At 31.3% G+C, this 24,760-nt stretch overlaps 1 protein-coding gene across 2 annotated transcripts in view; it reads left to right on the forward strand.

Moving 5' to 3' along the window:
* The window catches only part of SLC12A2 (solute carrier family 12 member 2), a 95,083-nt gene that overhangs the window by 58,549 nt on the left and 11,774 nt on the right, over positions 1-24,760 (forward strand). For both annotated transcript variants that reach the window (XM_081283039.1, XM_081283040.1), the window contains exons 11-19: positions 1,614-1,721; positions 2,804-2,927; positions 3,874-3,975; positions 4,981-5,136; positions 6,425-6,524; positions 9,701-9,812; positions 11,061-11,201; positions 20,133-20,239; positions 22,613-22,692. In XM_081283039.1, the coding sequence (XP_081139165.1) occupies positions 1,614-1,721; positions 2,804-2,927; positions 3,874-3,975; positions 4,981-5,136; positions 6,425-6,524; positions 9,701-9,812; positions 11,061-11,201; positions 20,133-20,239; positions 22,613-22,692 (1,030 nt within the window). The remainder of the gene's footprint in view (positions 1-1,613; positions 1,722-2,803; positions 2,928-3,873; positions 3,976-4,980; positions 5,137-6,424; positions 6,525-9,700; positions 9,813-11,060; positions 11,202-20,132; positions 20,240-22,612; positions 22,693-24,760) is intronic.

Consider the following 24,760-nt stretch of genomic DNA (forward strand, 5'->3'; position numbering starts at 1 on the left):
TTGAATACTTAAACAGCAGTCTTTCAGTTATATTTACTAGTTGTTTATATTTTGCTAAATGTTTTATCTGTGTATTTTTTCTTCTCAATTATGAGAATAAATTATAGATATCACAACATAATCTTGAAATTAAGGCATTCTGTGCAAGCACAGTACATTTTTCCCACTTAAGAAATTTAACATTGATGATATACTCTTATTTCACTTGTCCCAGTAATATCATTTGTTTTTTTCCAACATTTGGTTGTGTTACTTAGTCTATGGTAGTTCTTAGCCTGTCTTAATCTTTATGACATTACATTTTGAACAGTCTGGCAAAGATGCTTTGCATTGTATTCCTCATTTTGGATTTATCTGGTTGTCTTCTCTTGATCTAAAGGATTAATCCTTTTTGTCATTGTTTAAGAAATTTAAAAAGGTATTCACTAGGAAATATTTGAACACAGAGAAAGCAATATAATGAACCTAATGTACACATTGCCCATCTCCAAAAATTATTAATGCATGCCTAGTTTTTGTTTATTTTTAAATCCACATCCCAGTCAGTTTATTTGGGAGCAAACTGAAGACTTTATATCTGTTCAGCTGGAATATTTCCATGTTTAACTCTTACTATCTTAACATCACAAAAAGAATGTAACCGATGTGATTCTGCAATCTGTATTTGGGGTAAAAATGGGAGTTCATAACCCACTTGATTCTAATGTATGAAATATGATATGTCGAGCTTTGTAATGTTGTGAACAACCAATAAAAAAAAAAAGAAATTATCTTTCTGATGGAAGTTCTTATACCTCAGTATAACTGTCTACATCTAACAACCAGTTTACTGAAAATATAGAGATGACAAATACAGGTTAAACTTAATGGAAATGTAGGCAGCAAACTCCAGGGTGTAGGCTTTCTAGAGGAGATATGGCATAAAAACAAATAAATAAAATGAAAACGGAGTGTGAACCTGTAGATTGAAAAAGACCTGAGATACATCAATCAAATAAATGTAATCCTTTTTGGATCCTGATTTGAATACACTTTTAAAAGGTCAAGAAAAAAGGGATGATCGAGGAAATGTGAATGCTGACCAGATATGGTATTGTTAAGAGATTAATTTTTTTAAGCCAGGACAGTGACATTGTCATTGCAGTTTTCAAAAATTTTTACCTGTTAGAGATGAACACTGAAGCATTCATGCACTAAATATCTGGGATTTTTTTGTAAAATAATTCAAAGACTGACTTTGTATTGAACATTGATTGTAACCTGGTGCTGGATAATTGGTGATTCATTATAAACTTCTTTGTGTGTCATTATGTGTATTTGAAATGTTACAAAATTTAGGAAAACATTTTAGGATTAGTGGTGAATCCAATTCAGAAATTTGTAATGCAAATTATTATTGCACATTGTTATTGTTTACTATCATCAAATTATACCCAGAATTGTCTCATTAGAGTAATAAAATTGTGACTACATATTTTTACATCTCTTAAAGTATTATAGTCAAGTTTATGATCTTAAAGTATTATAGTCAAGTTTATAATATAATTTTCATTTTTCATATTATTTTTAAGACTTATTTTTCTTTTTTTTTTTTCTGGTCACTTTTATTTAAGGTAATGAGCATGGTGTCAGGATTTGCACCATTAATTTCTGCAGGTATCTTTTCCGCCACTCTGTCTTCAGCATTAGCATCTCTTGTTAGTGCTCCCAAAATATTTCAGGTAAGTATTTTCATATTGCAAGCTTTATTGAAGAGGGAGCTAAGATAAAATTTTTAGTTTGGGATTGTTAATATTTTTAAATTATTTGCATTTGTCAACCTGAAGTATATGATACATACATGTGCACAAATCATGGTGTACATTTTATGTATAAGATGCACATGTTTATACATTTTTTGCATTTATTCACTATCAAGGTATAGTAGTCTTTGAATTGTTCTTTTAGAAATGATGATGGATTTGCTTTTTGACAAACCTAGCATAAATTTTCACAATCTTTACCAAGAATTAGGAGTGTAATCTAAACCATAAATCAGTGGTATAAGGAAAGGGCTTTGGGGAGTGGCTCAATGGTAGAGCACTTGCCTACCACATACAAGGCCTGAGACTACAAACATATTGGGGAAAAAACATAATAGAGAAATGTCATGTCCAAGTTGACAACACCAATGTAAATTATTTATTTTACAAATATTTGAATGCTTAATATGTGCCACACATAGTTAACTGCTAAGGTTATAATGATAAATATGATGAATACTATTTTCCTTTGATGGACATTAAACATGGAATAGGAAATAAATACTTTTTATTATGAATGTATGAAAATTAACTGTTGATTTTACAGCCTTGTTCTTAATATATAGAATATATTTCTTAAAACAGAGTTCAATGATATTTTAAGAAAAGTGATTAAGTTTTATGAGGATTTTTATCTGTTTAGAATTTAGTCTTGGTTTTCTTAAAGTTGCTAAACCTATGCCATCCTTATCAAGTTGGAAAACTTCTGTTTTATTATATTTTTATTTTTACACCTGCTTGTCTGATTCTTTATTCATAAATAGAAGAATTTCAACATGGGAATGGGGGTAAAACAGAGAAAACTTAAGAGGTAGTCTAAACTAGTTACCATTCCAATATTTGAAATGTCTTAATCACTTTCAAAATTTGTAGGTAAAGCATCATGAGAAAGTAGAGAAAGAGGATTGGGATTAGAAACTTGAGTTCCTTTCCTGATTAACCTATTGAAACTGTAAGAAAATAATTTTGATATATTCTAATGTTTGCTTCTTTTTAATCAGGCTCTTTGTAAGGACAACATCTACCCAGCTTTCCAGATGTTTGCTAAAGGTTATGGAAAAAATAATGAACCTCTTCGTGGTTACATCTTAACATTTTTAATTGCACTTGGATTCATTTTAATTGGTTAGTTATATAAATGATGTGTTAATATAGAGCTTGGCCCATTTGTATGTAGAATTAGCTCTTAACATTGAATTATTAAATTATTAATAAAGTATCACTTTTCTTGGTACATACTATTAATTTCTTTCTAATCAAATGAAATAATGTATAAAGTACTACAGATATTATTGTTTAGTAGATTACTCCTGAATTTATTACCTTCTGTAAAAAGTCCTCACTGGGGCTACAAGGAGCTCCTAGATTTTCCCAGAAGCAATAAAACATATGACTGAGGATGTGGTTCCTAAAAGATCAGATTGAAGAATGATAGATACAGTTTATTATTTATGTAAAATTCTTTTAAAAATATCCCAAATAGTACTTTATAATGCAAGACTATATATGTAAAGTAAAACTATAAATGTCTGATAACATATATATAATTCTTTTAAAAATATCCCAAATAGTACTTTATAATGCAAGACTATATATGTAAAGTAAAACTATAAATGTCTGATAATATATATATATATATATATATATATATATATATAGATCATTTTTCCGTATTCCATGTATTGATCAATTTTTTATTATTCCACACATTACTTGCAAAATCTCCAAGTGATAATTACGTTTTTGAAAAATGTTTATAAATATATTTGTCTTTGATTTCAGAGAAATCAAAACTTAAAAATAGTTTTAAAGTTGGCATGTGTGGAATTGGTTTTATCATAAGTATATGATTGGAAGGAATATGCCAAGTTTGGAATAGTGAGATATAAAGAGGGTTTCAACTGTGTACATATAATTCCTGAAAGTAAAGTTTATTTTACATTTATGGCAAAAATACTATTAAATCTAGATAGTGACTATAGAGGTGTTCATTATGCTATTATCTAAATGTTGAAATATTTCATGGTATTAAAGAATTTAAAAAATGTCTGTTATTCTGTTTCTTTTACAGCTGAATTGAATGTTATTGCTCCAATTATCTCTAACTTCTTCCTTGCATCATATGCATTGATCAATTTTTCAGTATTCCATGCATCGCTTGCCAAATCTCCAGGTGATAATTATGTTTTTGAAAAATGTTTTATAAATATATTAATGTCTTTGATTTCAGAGAAATCAAAAGTTAAACATAGTTATAAAGTTGGCATGTGTGGAATTGGCTTATTAATAATCAGTTGTGATTTATAGTTAAATCAAGTTAAGGCTTCAAAGATCTCTATCATGAAGTTTACTGGTAATATTCCTTTTTAAAAAAATTTGGGGGGTTGTATTTGGACACAATACCTTTACTTTATTTATTTATTTTTATATGGTGCTGAGGATTGAACCCAGTGCCTCACACATGCTAGATAAGTACTCTACCACTGAGCTACAACCCCAGCCCTTAATAATATTCTATTTATTATTTTCAAAGCATTTAAAATATATTGTGAATTATCTATTTTTTCAAGTCTTTTTGTACTGTTTAGTTGATTCTGTTTCAGTTCTAAGAACATTGTTATGATGTAGTTAACCTTTTACAAAAAAAAAAATGGTTTTCTTAATACTTGGGATTGAACCTAAGTCCTCACACAGTTGTCAAGCATGCACTCTACCACTGAGCTTCATCCTCATCCCTCTAGATGTTTTCGAGTCTGGTGGAATTCTAACATAAGGTGGCCTTATTAACTGAAAAAGTATATCGAACTTTTATAAACTGTGACATGAAATCAGGGGTAGAACTGATAGAACAAAAATGTTGTTCCTTCTGAGGATCTAAGTCTCCTTAATAAAAATGTGTTAACATAGAGCTTGGCCTATTTGTAGTATTAGTTCTAAATATTGAATTATTAAATTATTAGCAAAATGTTACTTTGCTTGGTATACTATTAGTTTCTTTCTAATAAAATGAATATATAAAATACTACAGATACTATTTCTCATTAGATATCTCCTGAATTCCTGGCACTTTAAAGTGCTCTCAGTGCGGCAGCTATAGTCGTTTTGTGTATACATACATATGTGCCATTATATAAGTAGATGAGGAATTCAAATGACTTATTTATCTATTTATCATTAGGATGGCGTCCTGCATTCAAATACTACAATATGTGGATATCACTTCTTGGAGCAATTCTTTGTTGTATAGTGATGTTTGTCATTAACTGGTGGGCTGCATTGCTAACATATGTGATAGTCCTTGGACTATATATCTATGTTACCTACAAAAAACCAGGTTAGTAACCTTTTCTATTTAGTATTTGTATATTTGGAAAGTATTTCAAGTAAAAACTAAAATACTTTATTTCTAAGTACACATAGTTTTTTGTTGTAATTTTTTAAATACATGGAATTTTTGTTTTGTTCTGTTTTGAGATTTTTGTTTTTGTTTTAGTATAGGTTTTTGTTTGAACCAGGAATTGAAATCAAGGCTGCTCTACCAAGTTACTCCCCTAGCCCTTTTTGTTTTTGAGACAGGGTCTAAGTTGCTCATGTAGTCCTTGAACTTACAATCCTTCTACCTCTGACTCCAAAGTATCTGGGATATAGGCAGGCACATACATATGGAGTTTTAATGAATAATTACCTTAGACTATTTCTGTGCAGTTTTATTTTCATAAATTTAATCCTATTTATAGAAAAATAATAAATTAATATCATTAACATTCTGTGGCACTCTATATATGCTAAAATTACTCTTTGAAAGAATCAGGTTTGGGTAGCTTCTGGCCTATTAAGCACATGTATTTCCTGTATTGATCTTACAGCTATAGGAAGTAGGACAGAATTCACAAAACACTTGATGACATGCTGTCTTTCCCAGTAGGTTACTATGTGGCAAAGAAAAATGGACAAACATGTTTTAACGGGGAAATACTTTAATGATCATGTTTTCCATATTGGTAATGGTTATGTATATACGCACAAGATGATGATGTCTAGGATATATTGGAATTACTCCAGAATATAGATGAAAAATCTAGCAAGAAAAATTTGGAAAGTTTAGACCTTTAGCTATATAAACAGTTATTCTAAATTGTTTTTTGGTTTGGTTTGGTTTGGTACTAGGGATTGAACACGGGCATTTGACTACTGAGCCACATCCCCAGTCCTATTTTGTATTTTATTTAGAGACAGGGTCTCACTGAGTTGCTTACCCCTTGCTGTTACTGAGGTTGGCTTTGAACTCACGATCCTCCTGCCTCAGCCTCCCCTCCCAAGCCATTGAGCGAGCATCACTGTCCCTGACTCTAAATTGATTTCTTTATTCTTAAAAGGCTGTTTAAGTTGTGTATACAATATATCTACAGTACTATCATCTGTCTTTTCTAAATTATACTTTAAATGCAGTTCTAGTTCAGATGCTTATAGTAGTAGTGTCATGCTATATTAAAGTCAAGTATAGTAATTTATTTTAGCAATTGCCTTTTTAAAATATGAAACTATGTTTCAGTGTGAGTCTCAAATTGGTTGTTGAGACGTAATCATTGGCGTTATGTTACATGAATATTGTCTTCCTATAGATGTAAACTGGGGATCATCCACACAGGCCCTGACTTATCTGAATGCACTTCAGCATTCAATTCGTCTTTCTGGAGTGGAAGACCATGTGAAAAACTTTAGGTAGGTGACACGTTAACATGGAAACATTTTGTGTTGGCTAGCCAGCCCGATCTTAATTCAGCAAGATGTTCTGTTATTCCATAAAATTTCTCCAAAAGAATAGAATATTATTTTTGGACTTGGGCAACTTATTTAAAACCAAATTGTATAAGAAAAAAAGTTATTTACCTTAGTGTTATGAAAGTTTTGGAAGTTCCTTATTTGAAAACTTCTAAGTGATGGTTTTCATAAAGTAAAAATATTTCTCTCAGTGGCCGTTTTAATATTATATTATAAATCACTTTATACATAAAAATTCATAAAGATTTTTGACATTATTTTGTAATTTCACTGAAACACTAAATATATTTGTTATTCACTTTCTCATCCGTGACTAACTGAAAACCAGTTGTAATAAAGAATCAATTCTTTACAATAAAGAGAACTCTTATTTTTCTTAATAAGACTTTTATCTTTATAATCATATATCAGTCATCAATATAAAAACTATCCTTTAATACATTTCTTGTAATTGATGACAGATTCAGTTACTAAAGAACCATCTAGAAACATTGTTTATTATAATGGATTCTTAGAAATTACAGGTTAATATGTATACTTGGCTAAAACTAAGTTTGTGGTTTTCAAAAGTAGAGCACTAGACAGTAATATTTAAATACTTCAAATTAAGTCTGGCTGTGAACAAGTGACTTTCTTCAGTCATAAATAATCACTTCTTAATGACTTCTATATAATAAATATAGAAATCTATTCCATGTATGTCAGTAAACCAATGGAAAAATACCAGGAATGAGAACCTGGGAAGAAAAGTTTAGTTAGCATATTTTGAATAGTTGATGCCAACTGTGACAGAAAAATTGAAACTATTCTTTTATGTAAAATGCTGTATCTCATAACTGAGGGTATGAGCAAGAGTTAATTTACCATCAGAAATACCTGTTGCTTTGCCTAATTATAGTAATGGGAACATTTTTACTTAATTTTTTATTAGAATTGTATATGAACACTAAAAGAAGAAATGGGATATAAGATTTATCTTCAGAATTAGTGCTTGCTTCACCCCTAGTATCCCTGTTTCTCTTACATCACTGACAACCAGTTTCAACTTCAGCAGATTTTGGGTTTTAGTATTTATTTAATAAATCCCATGTTTTTAATTTTAGACTTATCAATGTCTTTTTTTATCTACCTGAGCCCAATACATGCATGCTTGCTTCTCTTTACCTCATCTTTCAGTATATTGTTATGTTATTATTTTGATTAGATCACATTTAGATATTTTGGGGAAAGGGCTCTAAACATGAGACACAGCTGAGCCATGTAGTGTATTATGACACCTTTTTCTTGGCTGCACAGGTTTTCTGTTTTCCCTGAAGTTAATAATTTTTTCTTGTTAAACTGTATTTATCTATCTCAGCCTTCACCAAACTTGCCTAATGATTTTGTTTTCTTCACCTTGTAATTACTATTTTCTTGAAGTTTTTTTCTTACTGTTTTCTGTTTAAGTTGGATTTTTAAATTAAGCCTTGTCTGAAGTAAAGTATTTGTAATTCTTGGCAAGGAAGCTCTATTGCTATCGGTCTTGTCAGTTAAAGTCTTTAATGTAGATTAAGGTGGCTTTGCTTGTTCTTTGAGGAATTTAAGTCATCTTAAAGGCTTTCTTTTTTATTTGATTAGTTTTCCCAGAAATGAATCTTTTAATCTTTTGCTTGTACATAAAAAGTTCTTACCACCAAAATTGTTGAGGGCCAGATAGGGAAGGAGGTTTGGGTGTCTCATGGTTCAATATGTAAATGTGGCTTGTTTTGTTTTTTTTGGTACTAGAGATTGAATCCAGGGTTGCTTAACAACTGAACCACATTTCTAGCCCTTTTTTATTTTTTATTTTGCGACAGCATCTCACTAAGTTGCTTAGGGCCTCACTAAATTGCTGAGGCTGGCTTTGAATTTGTGATTATCCTGCCTCAGCTTCCCATGCATAAACCATGGCCACTGCACCCAGCTCAATAAATAAATGTTCTACCTCCTCTATTTCAAACAGACTGCTTCTGCTCTTGGTTGTTTCTGGTGTCTCCAGACCAGAAGTTCTAACAAATATGCCAATTAGGACTGAGGAGGTACAGGACAATTGCCCATCATACAGATGGAAATGTTTGGGTTTTTCTAGTTGCTTCTTATACAGAGTTGAAACCAGTTCCCCTTACTTTTGTTTCTTTATCACACTGTCCCTGCCACTTCTAGAGGTATCTAGTACTATAATTCCTACGCATTTTGATCATATTTAGATATAAAATCAGGGATTTTCACATTTTCTCATGCTTATGTGGGGTTTACCCATCTATCCTCACTGTTCTTCCATTTGTGTTTAGCTTTCAATATTTCAATGCTGTTTTTTCTTTTGTTCTTTATCTTTGTGGTTTTGTGCTTTTAAAAAAATATATAATATAGGGATTTTGAGAATTTTTTGCTAATTTCTTTTTGACTTATAAAATGGTTAACTAAAATTTTGTTGTTTTTGTTGTTGTTAACTGAGATTGATTCCCTCTTCTAGTCAATGAAAATTTAATAGTTAATATGTGAAAGTCATATCACCATCTCAGGTTTATAAAAGCAGTTCAATTCAGTTTTGGCCTTCACAACATCATTAATTAGAATTAACAACTTTTATTTCAAATTGCCATGGGTGATTTTACATGGCTAGTCATTAAAATTAAGCTAGATTAGAGAGAGCTGATAGCATAAAATAGAAGTAATTATGATGAGATCAAGCTAAGAAGGAAACATGTTTTATATTTGAAGGCAAGGCCATGCTCTTAAGTTTTCCAAGTTCTATGAAGGAACTAGGATATTTATTACCTTTAGAACATGAAGAGTTTTAACTAGCCATGTAATTTCTTCCTATAGTACTACCAGAAACTTCATATATAATATTACCTATTGTTTTAGAAGAACATTTGGCATAATGTTTGTTCAGAAGTGTTGGTTTTTGCATTTTTCATGTACCAAAAAGGCCTAGATAAAAGTTACATTTTAAGAGACTCCTATGGACTGTCTTAAGGACAATTACATAAATGTTCTAGTGTAATATTTTGTTCTTAGAGAAACAGCTTGAATATCATGTTCTTATAGCCCAAAACACAAATTTCTCTAATTTTATCTTTTTAATCTTAAATTAGGCCACAGTGCCTTGTTATGACAGGTTCTCCCAATTCACGCCCAGCTTTACTTCACCTTGTTCATGATTTCACGAAAAATGTTGGATTGATGATTTGTGGCCATGTTCATATGGTAAGAACCAATTTTTGTTTTCTGGATTAAAGCATTTTTAACTCTATGTAACTTGTTATTTGTAACACTTTCTGGGTTGGAAGCAACTTGACAAATTGTCACTTTTTTTAAGGTAGTTTTCTTTAAAATATTTTTGCCTATAAACAGTATCAATATAACATTTTTAGAAAGATTTTGACATTTTGAATCTTCACTGTTATACTAACCAGAAGTAAGAATATGATTTAAAATAGTGGTAAATGTTCATGCCCAAAATAGTTTTTTGTTGTTGGCATCTTGGATGTTGAGAACAATCACTGGGTGATGGTTTACTTGTTCAGCACAAGAAATTGGAATATTTGTCAGATTCACTTTTCTCCCAAGCTATGTTGTTAATCTTATTTTGGTGCTGAAAATATGTGTTGTATGCCCCATGTCCCAGCTTCTGCCAGAGTTGCTCTTTTACTTGTGGCAAAGTCAAGGGGAGCGGGAGGCGCGGCACAGCTGCCCATGAGCTCTAGTGAGGATTGGTAGAAGGATCCATTGAAACAGTGATCTCACTTGGAACATGTGGAGTTTTCCAGTTTGTCTGAAATTGTCAGTTCAAGCCAGGGACTTGAGCACAAAACATTACAAATGAAGCAATTTCTCTAACAGAAAATATTTTTCCTTAATCTTCATTGAGGTATATACAATTAAACTATTTGCTTTGTTTATTTGTATATAACATGCTTTTAGGGTTGCTTACAAGGATCAAAATAGAACTTTAAGGTCACAAATTCTTTTATTTCATTAACAGAAGTGTGAAGAAAAATGTATTAATACATAATTCACTCTGATTTTCAGTAATATTCTTCAGTCACTGAGAATTAATAACATTTAGGCCAAACAAACAATAAACTAGGAAACTTTCTGTAGAAAAGTGGGAAGCTATTATTTTGTTTTGTATAATCTCTTCCTCATTTTAAATAATTTTCTAGCTTCTCTGATGATGGATTGATATGTTTATTTTAAAGTCTGTTCCTTCCTCTTCTCTTCCTGCCTTCTGCTAGCATACTCTTGTGCCATTGAGTATGCTTTTTTTTGTAATCTTAAGTATTAGGAAGAATTTAGTTACATGAAAATAAAATACTTTTATTAGACTTCTCCCACACCAATATTTAGAGACCTTGTTTCAACCTTGTATAATAGGATGGTTTTTATAAATGTAAAATGGATTACCTTTTAATTAAATATATTGTTAAGATTTTTTTTTTTTTTAATTTAAAGGGCCCTCGAAGACAAGCCATGAAAGAGATGTCCATTGATCAAGCCAAATATCAACGATGGCTTATTAAAAACAAAATGAAGGCTTTTTATGCTCCAGTGCATGCAGATGACTTGAGAGAGGGTGCACAGTATTTGATGCAGGTAAATGTGTTGGCCTCTCGGGTGTCTCAATTCTGGTTTTATATAAGCTTCTTAGAACGTTTTCATTCTGGATTTCTTTCTTCGTAGTCATACAATTGGTAACTCTTTTTAAATATCTTAATTATGGCAGACTACATTTTATAATTCTGAACTAAAAGGACTATAGAAATTCTTGGCTGGCAGCCAAGAACCTATTAGAAAGTTATCTTAGGTTATGATTCACAAAAGATATTTCCATCTATTCCTCCTGCATTTTACTGTTTTTTTTAAATAAAAATGGTAACTAATATAGTCCTTATCTAATTTTTTAAAAACCCCAGCTCCTTATATTTCTCACTGTTTATTTGTTAGTACTAAATTTTTATTTTTGTTTCAGTTTTGTATATAGTAGAATAGCCAAAATAGAGGAATGGAACCCATCATAAGTTTAAATGCTAGGAAAACCCTTTCCTTATGATGATTTGGGATTGAACAAATTTTTAAACTTCTCTGAACATCAGTCCCTTGCATCCTAAAGATTGTAGGAGAAATAAATGGGTTTAAATAGTGTTTTCTAACATTTTCACAGGGATCCCATTCTTTTACTTAAAAAAAAAAAATGCTCAACCATAAGCTTCCCCTGTTCACTCTAATTTTGGAGCTTCTCTGTTAAAGTAGAGGTGGGAGGCTCCTCTGAGCTCGTTTTAGTCAAACAATCTTCAGGGAAAAATAGCATTTAGGGAGTGCTAAGTAATTAAAACATTATGATATTAAAGCAGTAATAGACAATTAGATGAATGGAATGAAACAGAAAAATAGAGCTACTCATCTAGGAAATTTAACAAATGACAGAGGTGGAATTGAAAGGATGAGCTGGAACAATTGATTATTCTCATGGAAAAAAATTAAAAAATAAATCCTTACAAAGACATAATTTCCAGACAAACAAAATAACCTAAATATAAAACAATTTTTTAAAACATTTAATATATAAATAATTTTATGATCTAGGGAAGTTTTTTTTTTAATGAAACTGAAGTGAACTAGGAAGAATAGGTCAATTTTTTAGAGAATATGTGAAAAAAAATCATAAAGGAGGCTACAGACCAAGGAAAGATAATAATCCTACCATGTAAGTAGCACACCAGTGGTCCAAAGTATATAAAAAAATACTAGTAAATGAGTTAAAGAAAGAGCAGAAGTGAAAGATATGAATAGAATAGGAAAGATAAGTGACAGAAAAAGAAAAGAATTAAAACCACAATACAATTTAATTCCATATCTATCAGATTGGCCAAAAATTATATTTTCCAATACATAAGATTAGAAATTATATAAAGCAATTAGAAATCTTAGTACTGCTCTGCTAATTTAGATTGAACAACCACTTTTTTTTTTTTTTAACCACCACTTTTGGATAGCAACCCAGCAATGAATATTCTTTTCACATGTGAAGACTATATGAAACTTCAGCAACATCATTTGTAATAGTGAAAAAGAATTGGAGATAACTTTAACAAACATCAATCAGAAAGTTGAAAATTATAGTGTATCTCTCAGTGGGATTCTATACAATGGAGAAAAGAAAATGCATATCAACATAGATAAACCTCATAAAGAAAATAAGGAAAAACAGTAACTTAAATATATGAAGATTATGAGGATATATATTTTTAAATATATAACATATTTTTATATGTATGTGTCCCTAAATAATAGATTATGTAATAAAAATACAAAGCAGGCATGAAGCCAGTCGTAGTGGCACATACCTGTGTCATAGCAACTTGGGAAGCTGAGACAGGAGGATTCAGTGTTGAGGTGCCAGTCTGGACAATTTAGCAAGACATTGTCTCAAAATCAAATATAAATAAATAGAAAGAGCTGGGGATATAGCTCAATGGGAAAACAATCCTGGGTTCAATCCCCACTACTAAAAAGTGGGCATGAAGATACATATGGGTACTTCATGTGTTATTAATTTTTTTTTCTTAGCTGAGTGGTGAATACCTGATTTTATATACTAATCCCTTTTTGTACATGATATAGTTAAATATTTCAGGTATAATGCTACCCCTGGTCATAAGGTTGTTTACAGTGGATAAATCTTGCTTACTTTTATACAATTTATTACTAATTTGGACAAATTTTAAAATAAAATTTTAAAAAGTTAAAAAAACATTGTGATTACTAGGTATGTAATACATTTTATGAAGGAAAATTCTTCCTTAAAGCAGTGGTTTTTAAACTTCAGCATGAGAATCACTTGTTAAAATAATTTCTGGGTCCCACCTCAGAATGAGTCAAGTGGTTTGCACTAAGTCTCAAGAATTTAAATCTCTAATAAAGTTCCTGATACCACCACTGGTGGTTGTCCAGTTCAGAGATCATACTTAGAGAACTACTCACCTGTCAGAACATTGTGCTAATTTGCAACACTCACCTAGAGGTTTTCTGTGGTATATATGAAAATATTGTGAATTTGGCAAGAGATGGAATCCATTCTCATCAACCTAACATATTCCCATACATCCTGAAAATTTTATCAATATGGGCAAAGTAGGATAAATAGAACAGTATCATCTTCAGATTGCCTATAAACCTGACAAATTCAAGCCCTTTACAAAGATCCCTAAGCTGTCTGAGAAATAGTATGAAATGTCCTTACCAGTAGGTGCCACCTTGCCCCTAGAGGACTAATAGATATTGTAATATAAATTTTCACTGAAAGTATTTATTTTTCCCTTGTACCTTCTGGAACCCTAGTAGGTGAAGTGACAAATGCCCACATAATATTTTCCTGCCTTGTAATCTTTGTCAGAAAATATTTATGTACATTAATTTGTCTCTAATGTGTTAACAGTAGTCTACAGGGTTTTTTGGAGGGGGTGGGGGCCAGGTACCGGGGATTGAACTTGGGGCACTAAACCACTGAGCCACATCCCCAGCCCTATTTTGTATTTTATTCAGAGACAGGGTCTCACAGAGTTGCTTATTAGCACCTTGCTTTTGCTGAGGCTGGCTTTGAACTTGCAATCCTCCTGCCTCAGCCTCCCAAGCCCCTGGGATTACAGGTGTGAATCACCAGCACTCTGGGCACTATTCTACAGTCCTTGAGGTGTCTTTTAGATGGGTTCTGTTATTTGTTTTACTAAACTTTGTATCTGTAGTTTCTCTGTCCCTGCATACCATCATAAGAATACCATTCAACAAGCATTTGAACATACATCCTACACAACAAAGTAAGATTCACTTTCAGAAAGAATCTTATCAGTAGTTTGTATAAAAACCCCTTAGGCAGTGAGACATAACAATGTTAATTTTTTCATTTGTATATTTGGGTTTTTCATTTTCTTTTTTTTTTTTTCCGAGACAGCAGCTACTTGATTATCAACCCAATTTATAACCTTTATTTTAAATAGCAAAATGACATTGTTCTTAAAGAAAATTCCAGATTGTATAATGATAGTCCTTTAAAGCAAATGAATCTCATGTAGGATTTCAGTGTAGACAAAACTATTTTTTCCTGGAGGAAAAATGGTCTAGAATTATCTTGTGTGGTATGTGTTGTGTATTCCTGATATTTCTTTATCATATGTTGAAATAAACAATGTTTTAAAGAAAAAAAAATGTTCTCAAATTAGTGGATCAAAAATTCTAAATGGGCAATAAAAATATTTGAAGTATACATTTATATCCATATAGCCTGGATCTAGGTATAAATGATGCCATGATGTTATTACCTAATTATAACTTGAAGCCATCATTTTTGACTGAACTTTTCAAAACTATCCAGATCATGTAGCAAAAACTTGGTGTTTTTTTCAGTGATTTTTAAAGTAATACAAATCTCATATCAGAACTCAAGTAAATTTTAAATAGGCAACTATGATATTGGAAAATGTTTTTACTTAGTAGTGAAAGACAAAATGAAAAACCACAGTTGGGAAAACAGTTGTTCTTTTGGCTGTAGTAAAAATTCTTGTTAATGATACAAAGAAAATTATAACAACAAATGCATTTCTTACTACAAATTGTAGTCTGAGACACACAGAAAACAAACATTGCTAGTGAGTTGAAGATAGTAATGTTTGTAATAAGGTTCAAAAGATTGCATTTTGCCAAGTCATTTTCAATTATGGAATCCATGAAGAATGATTTTCTGTCAACCATTAGAGAAATATGTTCTGGAGTAGATAAGTTTTCAGAAATAAACTATTTCCCTAATGCACATCATGTACTGTGCTGGAAACTGTGAAAACATGACCCTCTAACAAAATAAGTACTTTGATTAGAATTTATGAAGAATTTAGGGATTTAGAGATTTAAGAATTTAGAGATTTCTTCATTCAGTCATTCTGGGGAAAGTTATCTCAGTAATGAAGTTGGAAGCAGAAGTGCACAGAGTATATAACAGGATGTTATTGTTAATTTTTTTTTGTTATTTTTTTTTTGTGTGTTGTTATTTTGTTGTTGTTAATTTTGTAAAGTTAAAATCTTTAGGGGGCCAGCAATGTGTAGCTCAATGGGGGAGTATGAGCTACACACTGGAGTATGGCTAGCATGTACATGGCCCTGGGCTCAATCCCAGAACTCCCCGCCCCCCCCCAAAAAAAAAAAACCCACACAAATAAACCTTTTGATTATATTGGAATTATGGCAAATTTGTGATGAGGAGGAGTTTACCCTGGCAATATTTTGTCCCACCAAGAAGTTAATGCTGAAAGGCCAACATCATTCTAAATGGGAAAAAATTGAAAGCATTACCTCTAAAAACTGGAACAAGCCAGGGATTTCCTCTTTCACCACTTCTATTCAACAGTCTTGGAAACTCCAGCTAGAGCAAGTAGACAGATGAAAGAAATTAAAGGGATATAATAGGAAAAGAAGAACTCATATTGTCTCTATTTACTGACAGCATTTAGAAGACCCAGAAAAGTTCTAGAACTCAAATGAATTCAGCAAAGTAGTAGGATATAAAATTAACATCTATAAATCATTTGTGTTCCTATGCATCAGTGATGACTGAAAGAGAAATTAGGAAAGCTGTCCTATTCACAGTAGCCTCAAAGAAAATAAAATATTTAGGAATCAATCTAACAAAAAGGTGAAAACTACAGAACACTAAAGAAATTGAAGAAGACCTTTGAAGATAAAGATTTCTAATGTTCTTGGACAGGCAGATTACTATTGTCAAAGGGCCATATTACCAAAAGCACTATACAGATTTAATGCGATTCCTATTAAAATTCAAATGACATTCTTCATAGAAGTGGAAAGAGCAATCATGAAATTCATTGGGAAAAATAAGAGGCCTAGAATAGCCAAAGCAATCATTAGTGAGAAAAGTAAAACAGGAGGTATCATAATTCCAGACCTTAAATTATACTACAGAGCAATAGTAACAAAAACAGCATGGTATTGGCATCAAAACAGATGTGAAGACCAATGGAACAGAATAGGAGATGCCGAGACAAACCCCCTACTTAGGCTAGACCAAGGTGCCATAAACATACATCGGAGAAAAGAGCCTCCTTCAACAAATGGTGCTGGGAGAATTGGAAATCCAAATATAGCAAAATGAAATTTAATTCCTATCTCTCATCCTACACAATACTTAAAGTGGATCAAAGACCTAGGCTTTAGATGAGACCCTGTGAGTACCAGAAGAAAATGTAGGCCCAAGTTTCTACCATGTTGGCTTAGGAATTGACTTACTCAACAAACTCCTAAAGTTTAAGACCTAAAATAAATCAATAAATGGGATGATATCAAACTAAAAAACTTCTCCAGAGAAAAGGAAACAATCAAGAACATGAAGAGAATGCCTACAGAATGGGAGAAAAACTTTGCTACCCGCACTTCAGAGCATTAATCTCCAGGATATATAAAGAACTCAAAATCTTAACATAAATAAATAAATAAATAAATAAATAAATAAATAAATAAATAAACAAACCAGTCCAATTAATAAAAGGGCAAAGGAACTGAACAGACACTTCTCAAAAGAAGAAATACAGTGGTCAACAAATATATGGAAAAAATGGTCAACATCTGTAGCAATTAGAGAACTGCAAATTGAAACACCACTGAGATTCCATCTCCAGTCAGAATGGCAATTATCAGTCATATGAGTCACAATAAATGTTCATGGGGATGTGGGGAGAAAAGTACCTTATGCATTACTGGTGGGACTGCAAATTGGTGCAACCTTTCTGGAAAACAATGTGGAGATTTTTCAGAAAACCTGGAATGGAATCACCATTTGACCCCATTGTCACTCCTAGCTATATATCCAAAGAGTTAAAATCAGCATGCTCAATAGCAGCTCAGTTCACAGTTGCTAAACTATAGAACCAACCTAGGTACCCTGCAAAAGTTGAATGGATAAAGAAAATGTGGTATATACACAATGGAATATTACTTAGCCAAAAAGAAGAATGACTTTATGACATTTGCTAGTAAATGGATCTAGAGGCTATTATTTATGGTAAATGAAATAAGCCAATACCCATCCCACCCCCAAAAGTCAAATGGTCTCTGATATTTGAATATAAACCTACAATCAAGGGGGAATATAAGTTCCGTGGATCAGACAAAAGGGAATGAAGGGAAGGGAGAAGGGTTAGGAAAGACAATGGAATGAATCTAACATAACTTTCCTGTGAATACACCACAGTAAGTCTTAACATCTTGTACATCCACAAGAGTGAGATCTTAATTAGAATAAGATAAATTCCATGTTTATATAAATATGTCAGAATACACTACTGTCATGTATAACTAAAAAGAACAACTAAAGAGTTAATGGTTATCTTGTGACTTAGTTCTTTAAAGACCTATAAAATCTAAAAGTAATTTTTGGTTTTCTTTTATATTCCATTTGCCCTCCACCTCACTTCAAATTTAAAATGTGCTATTTTGTAGTGATTGCCAGTTATTAGTTTTTAAAAATTTTTAGCTGTTTCTTCAAGGCAAAGATGTTGTTTTTAGCATTGAGAAGGAAGAAAAAAGCTCTTTGAAGAAATTTGTACATGGATTGTATATTTGGAAGCTTTATAGGATTAGAGGTTTTTCTTCTGATCTTTAATTATTCCAAGTACTTGGGACAGTGTCACATACTTAGCCTTTGATAAATAATCGGATTGTTTTAAGAATGCAAAATGTTGATTATTATATCCTTTAGAATCATATACAAAAATATCTTATGTGGATCAGCAACATAAATATGAGAGTTAAAACCATAAAACTTCAGAAGAAAGCAGAGATAAATCTTCATGACCTTGGATTTGGCAATGGACTCTGTAATTCAGCACCAAATGTATGAACAACAACAACAAAAGTTGATGTCAAAATCAGCCTGTAGAATGGGAGAATATTCATTCACAAACATTCTGATAAAGGCTTAATATAAAGAATATATAAAGAATGTCTAAAACAGTAACAAAAAAGAATGGAATTTTAAAATTGTCAAAAGATATAAAAATAGCCAGTAAGTAAATGATGTTCAACATCTTTAGTTATTAGGAAAATGCAAATCAAAATCACAGTGAGATACCACTTAATCTACCTAGTGTAGTTAAAGTTGAAAAAAACTAGAAAATGTTTTATTGAGAGTGTGGTAAAATGAGAATCTGTGAATTGTTGGTGTAAGTATAAAATGATATATACATCATAGGAATGGTTTCTCAAAAAGCTAAACCCAAAATTACCATGATTATCAATTCTCCTTGATCTTTACCTAAAAACATTTTAAAAAGGAGTCAGATCTGTATACCAGTGTTTTTTGCAGCATTAATCACAATAGCCAAAATTAGAAACTACTACCCATCATGTGATAATGCATAAATAAAATATGTATATATAAGATAAAATTCATTCAGTTATAAAAAGGAATGATATTTTGATATAGTATGGATTAAGCTGGAAGACATTCTGTTAAATTAAAAAAAAAAAAAACTAGGCACAAAAGATCAAATTCTGGGATTCAATTCAGAAAATATCTAGAACAGGCAAGTTAACAGGGATAAAAGTAGATTAAATGTTGCCAGGAGATGGGGAGAAGAGTGAATAGGTAGTTATTACTTAATGGTTGCAGAATTCCTACTGGGGTGATGAAGACATTTTGGAAGTAATTAGTGGTATTAGATGTAAAGGATTTTGAATGTAATTAATACCTGTTGAAAATGCTTTAAGCCAGATGCTGTAGGTTAATCTCAATGGCTTGGGAGGCTGAGGCAGGCAAAATTAAAGTTCAGAGTCAGCCTCAGTTACTTATGGAGGTCCTGAGTAATTTGGCAATATTCTGTCTAAAAATAAAAAATGGGCTAGGGATTTGGCTCAGAGGTTAAACACCTGTTGGTTTAATCCCTGGTACGAAACAAAACACAAGGATTAAAATGGCATATTTTAAAAACTTTTTAATCACAATCTCACAGTTTTCTAGTATGCTTTACAATCAAGAGATTTTGTTGGGCTTTTGGGCAAATTTGTTTAACATATTATATTGCAATTCCTGATGAAATTGCAAAAAAATGTGATTAATTGAAAAGTTGAGGAAAGAAATTAGTCAAATTTCAGCAGGAACTTGCATGATTGATAGAATTCAAATTTTAATATTGTAATTTAAAACTGTAGCCCTTTGGACTTTTAAAAAGTAACTGAGAATACACCTATATTATTAGGATTTTAAAAAATTAAGTGTATTTAATATTTGCCAATAAATATACATAGAAATTTTGGTAAATTATGAGAAGTATACATATGTGTAATATGTGATCAATGTACTATATGTAATTTATAAGTCAGCACCCATGTATGGCCTGCTGAAGAGTTTTTGTTGATAAGTCCATATAATATTTAGAGACTGTTAATTTGGAGGATTTTCATCTCTTAAAAAAACTATTTTGTTGAGTAGTATATATTTGAAGTTGTATTTATTGTATATTTTAGGCTGCTGGTCTTGGTCGTATGAAACCAAACACACTTGTTCTTGGATTTAAGAAAGATTGGTTGCAAGCAGATATGAGGGATGTGGATATGTATATAAACTTATTTCAGTAAGTATCTTTTTATTTCAGTAATTTATTTCAGAAAAATACTAATTTTGAAAATTTTGAATACTTTTTTAAAAATAATGTCTTCTAAAAGAGTGAAAGGAATCACACAAAGGGTCTGGGTTTTAAATTGGTGATCTATTAGTGAAATATTTCAATTTTATCTTTTCCTTTTTAGCACACATATATACATAAACATGTATGTACATGTGGGTATGGAAGCACACATACTCAAGAGTGAGTGTGTGTCATTCTGGCTTCCCACTTTTTATCCCTTCAGCTCTTACTGAGCAGAGTTCTCAAATGTTCTCAGTACAATCACCTTCTAAATTATATCATTATAATGTCCTATGCTGAGGAAGGGAATTCTAGCATTATCTCAGCCTCACGGGTTTAGTTGTATTCTCCTTTCAGACTAATTTTTCAGTTAGTCATTGGTTCATCCATGAAGTTATTTAAAACATTTTTTTTTATTAAACCTATTTACATGTTTCCTTTTTCCACCCCCTTGAAGCATTAAGTTCTGAGTTTACTATTCCTTTTTCAGTGATATTTTCAATGATCTTTATCATATAGCCTAGTTTTATTTTCCATCACTGTAACTTTCTTCTGATGAATTGTCTGATAGGGGTTTTTTTGTTTTTTGTTTTTTAAAATTCTTTCGTTTGTTTGTCTTTGTTTTTACTTGGAGTTCATGAATTTTTGTGTATATACCTTTTTATGGAATCTGCTACCTATGATTATGGAACTAAGTCATTGCAACAAAAAACTTTTTGCCAAATTTACTTCTTAAATCTTGAAAAGTACTTCCTTCCTTTCTCTAGTACTCTAGGATTTGCTAAGCAAATCTATTTATCTTGTTCACCCTAAGGATAAGCATCCCCTCTATATGCCAGAGTTGAAGAATATAGTCTTTTTCATGTCATAGTTACTGATGACCTAGAGCTATCCTCTCCTTCTTGTTAAGTATGTCTTTATATACAAACAGTTGTCCTTAAATTAAAAAAATAAATAAAAACCCTTGTATTTAGCCAAGTAACTCCAAGATCAAAGTCAAGTCCCGTTCTATGAATTTGATCTGATTATCCTTAATTCACTGGCATTATCTCCCTTGCCGTAACTCCTGTTATTTCTATAGATACAACATGGTTATTTGCCTCTCTCACATAGAATATAGTTTTCTTTTTATAGCTGCATTTAAAGAGTCTTTAAGGAAATATCCAGATTTCACTCTATTTTTTTTAAATCTCTATACTGATTTTATGATGAACAAAATTTCTCAACTAATTGTTAAGTGTTTTTAGTTAAGATTAAAGCTCTGCTAATTTTGTTGTGTTGTGACTGCTGTTTGACTTGGGGTTTATTACTTTTTTAAAAAGTAAAATCTCATTCTAACTTCATAATTCTGTACTCTGTATTTAGGGGGACAGAGGAAAATACAGTGGAAACAAAGAATAAATTATGTAGGCCATAAATCGTAAATCCCATGAGTAATGGGCTGGGTTTTTTCTCTCAAGGCTCAATTAAAGATAAAAGTTAATCCCATTACCACTCATTTAGAAAAACTTAAGTTTTGAAATTTATCTTTTCAGAAAATGTAAGGGAACACTTGAGCCAGAACAGAAGATTTATGGTCTTAACAAGTTTCTAGACTTTGTCTGCTTTTAGAATCACCTTCAAGGTTTTTAGTATATGTGAAATCTTTGAACTACTTTTTAAACCAATTTTGTAAAAATTTTTGAAATAATTTTAAAATACCCTTCTTTCAGAAATTTCTTCATACTCTACAATCTGCTGTCATTCTCAGTAGACTATATTTTGTCTTCATATATTTCTCTTGATGTTAAGGGTATGAGCCTGATTATAAGTATCATATATTTCTCTTGACGTTAAGGGTATGAACCTGAATATAAGTAGAGGAAGATTACTGAAATTCCATAATTTTACTTTGTAGGATAAAAATACTATTACTGCTTTTAACAGCTACTTTAGGTAGAATTTCAGTATATGTGTCACAACGACAGGGATACATTCTGAAGAATGTATTATTAGCTGATTTTGTTGTGTGGACACCATAGAATGTATGTACACAAACCCAGATAGCATAGCTTACTACACATTTAGACTGCTTAGCATATGTGGGTGTATATGTAGTTGTACTCTGTCATTGACCAAAATGTTGTGTGGCACATGATAGTACTGTGGAAAAAGGGAAAGGGAAAGTATAGGATTCGAAAGCAACATTTATATCTTACCAACTAATTTTTTAAGCATATGAAAGAAAACATATATTTAAGGCTGAAAGTGATTTTAGAGATATGTGATTATGTTCATTTTATGGAGAACATAAATTGTTGTGATCTCCAAATTTTATAGTGATGCTTTTGACATACAGTACGGAGTAGTGGTTATCCGCCTAAAAGAAGGTTTGGATATATCTCATCTTCAAGGACAAGGTAAACATCATTTGAAATAAGTTTTTATTTAAAATATATAAATTACTTTGTTATAAAATTGTATATGATTCTTACATTCTTCATTAACTTTCATGATTACCATCTATTTTGTCATAGACTGTTATATGGCATTTTAAGAACATATCTATTTGGAATCCACCAAAGTGTGTTTTTTCTTTGTGTCAGCTTGGATGATATTTAGTGATTATTAATGAAGAGATTAAATTTGATTCAAATAATGTTAAGAGAAGCAGATATTAGCTATAATTGTCTAGGACCAAAATTATAAAAGTATATAAGTAAAATAATAGTGTGTGAGAAAATTTTTAAATGATTACTAAATCATTGTTTTCATGCTTATAAAAGTAATGTTTTGTACATAGTCACAGTAATAAAGATTAAATGTTGTCACAATTTTTTTGTCTTCAGAAAAGACCCATTTTATAAAAAGAAACTTGTCATTTAAAAATATTTAAGATGCATAGAAAGTAGTGCATAGATGTCCTCTATATTCTTAATCTAACTCCATCCCCTTTAGTAACATCTTGCATATCTAGAGTACTATCTCAAACTAGGAAACAGTCTACAGATTTTATTCCAGTTTTACCAGTTTTACATTCATTTGGATGCATGTGTATGTATGTCATTCTGTTTTATTTATCACATTATTTGTACAACTACCACCATAGTTAGGATACAAACTATTCTGTCACTACAAAGATTCCCCTTCACATTCCTTATTTACAGCTCTCACCACACTTCTTCCCTGACCCTCATTACTAGTAATTTGGTCATGTCTAAAATGCTCTCTATATAATACAATGTCACTTTCATAGCATTTTTAAAGTGAAGGTTAAAACCTAAGGTGTAATTGCTGCTTTTGTCAACTTTATTAAAACTATGGAAATGTCTATATCCTCAATTTTTCATAGTTTAAAAGATATTATAAGCTTAAGATAACGTGTATTCCCCTTTGTAAATTAAGTAACTAAATCAGAATTAGTTAACTTTAAATAGTCAAGAGGCATATAATGAAATGTTGTCATCTGTTATATATTGAAATTAGAGATGTATTATTTATTTTAATCTTCCTCCCTTTTTTCCCTTTAAGAGTATTCTACAGTTTTGAAAGACACACTTTGAAGTCTTTATCTTTGTAACAAAGTATATTTTATTCTGTGGAAGGCCTGGCAAAGATAACTGCCTCAATTTTCTCTTATTCTAACAATGATTGAACTTTAGGATACCTGATTTACATCTGTTAACTTCGCAGAATTATATGTAGTGTTGTTCCCTTTCAGCGAGAAATATCACAATTTGGCTAATAGCTTGCATAGTTCTATAATTTGCTGAGGTTTGAATGTTATAGAAACTTTTTTTCAAAGTATTTGTTCATGGATTTATACTTTTTACATTTTTTTGAGAATTTATAGGAATATGATTTGGTGTAGGAATTAAGAGCACAGGTGTTGGAACCAAATAGATTTCTTAATCCCAGCCTTTTCCCGTAGTTGACTTCCAGGACTCTGTTTCCTTGTCTGTTAGAGCAGAGTTATCCCATAGGGCTGTCATAAAGATTAAAGAATAGATAAGGCCTATAAGTTCCTGTCATAATGCTGGTCAGTGGACTCCATAGTTCTGTTGTTACTTTTCTTCATTTATAAAAATAAGTTATGATGATTATGGGCAGATTATCAATCTCATATTTGTCTGAATGATAAATGTGTTATAGGAATTAAATATTCACTAACTCCTTGCCAAAAAAAGAACAAAACCGATTTAAGGGGCTGGGGTTGTGGCTCAGCAGTAGAGTGCTCACCCAGCATGTGAGGTTCAATCCTCAGCACCACATACAAATAAATAAATAAAGTCATTAAAAAAAAAAAAAAAGATTTAAAAGTGAAGAAGTGGTACTTTCACCATGAGCTTGTTAGGAAAAAAATTCTGTGGTCTGAGCTTCATAGTTTGGGTATAATTTTTTCAGTGTTCTCTGCTTACTTGCATATAAATGTTGGTTACATTTTACATTTTTATATTTGTAACATTGGAGCTAGGGTTTGTTTCATAT

Source organism: Spermophilus citellus (genome assembly GCF_964194105.1).
Source record: "Spermophilus citellus genome assembly, chromosome: 1".
Lineage (NCBI taxonomy): Eukaryota > Metazoa > Chordata > Mammalia > Rodentia > Sciuridae > Spermophilus > Spermophilus citellus.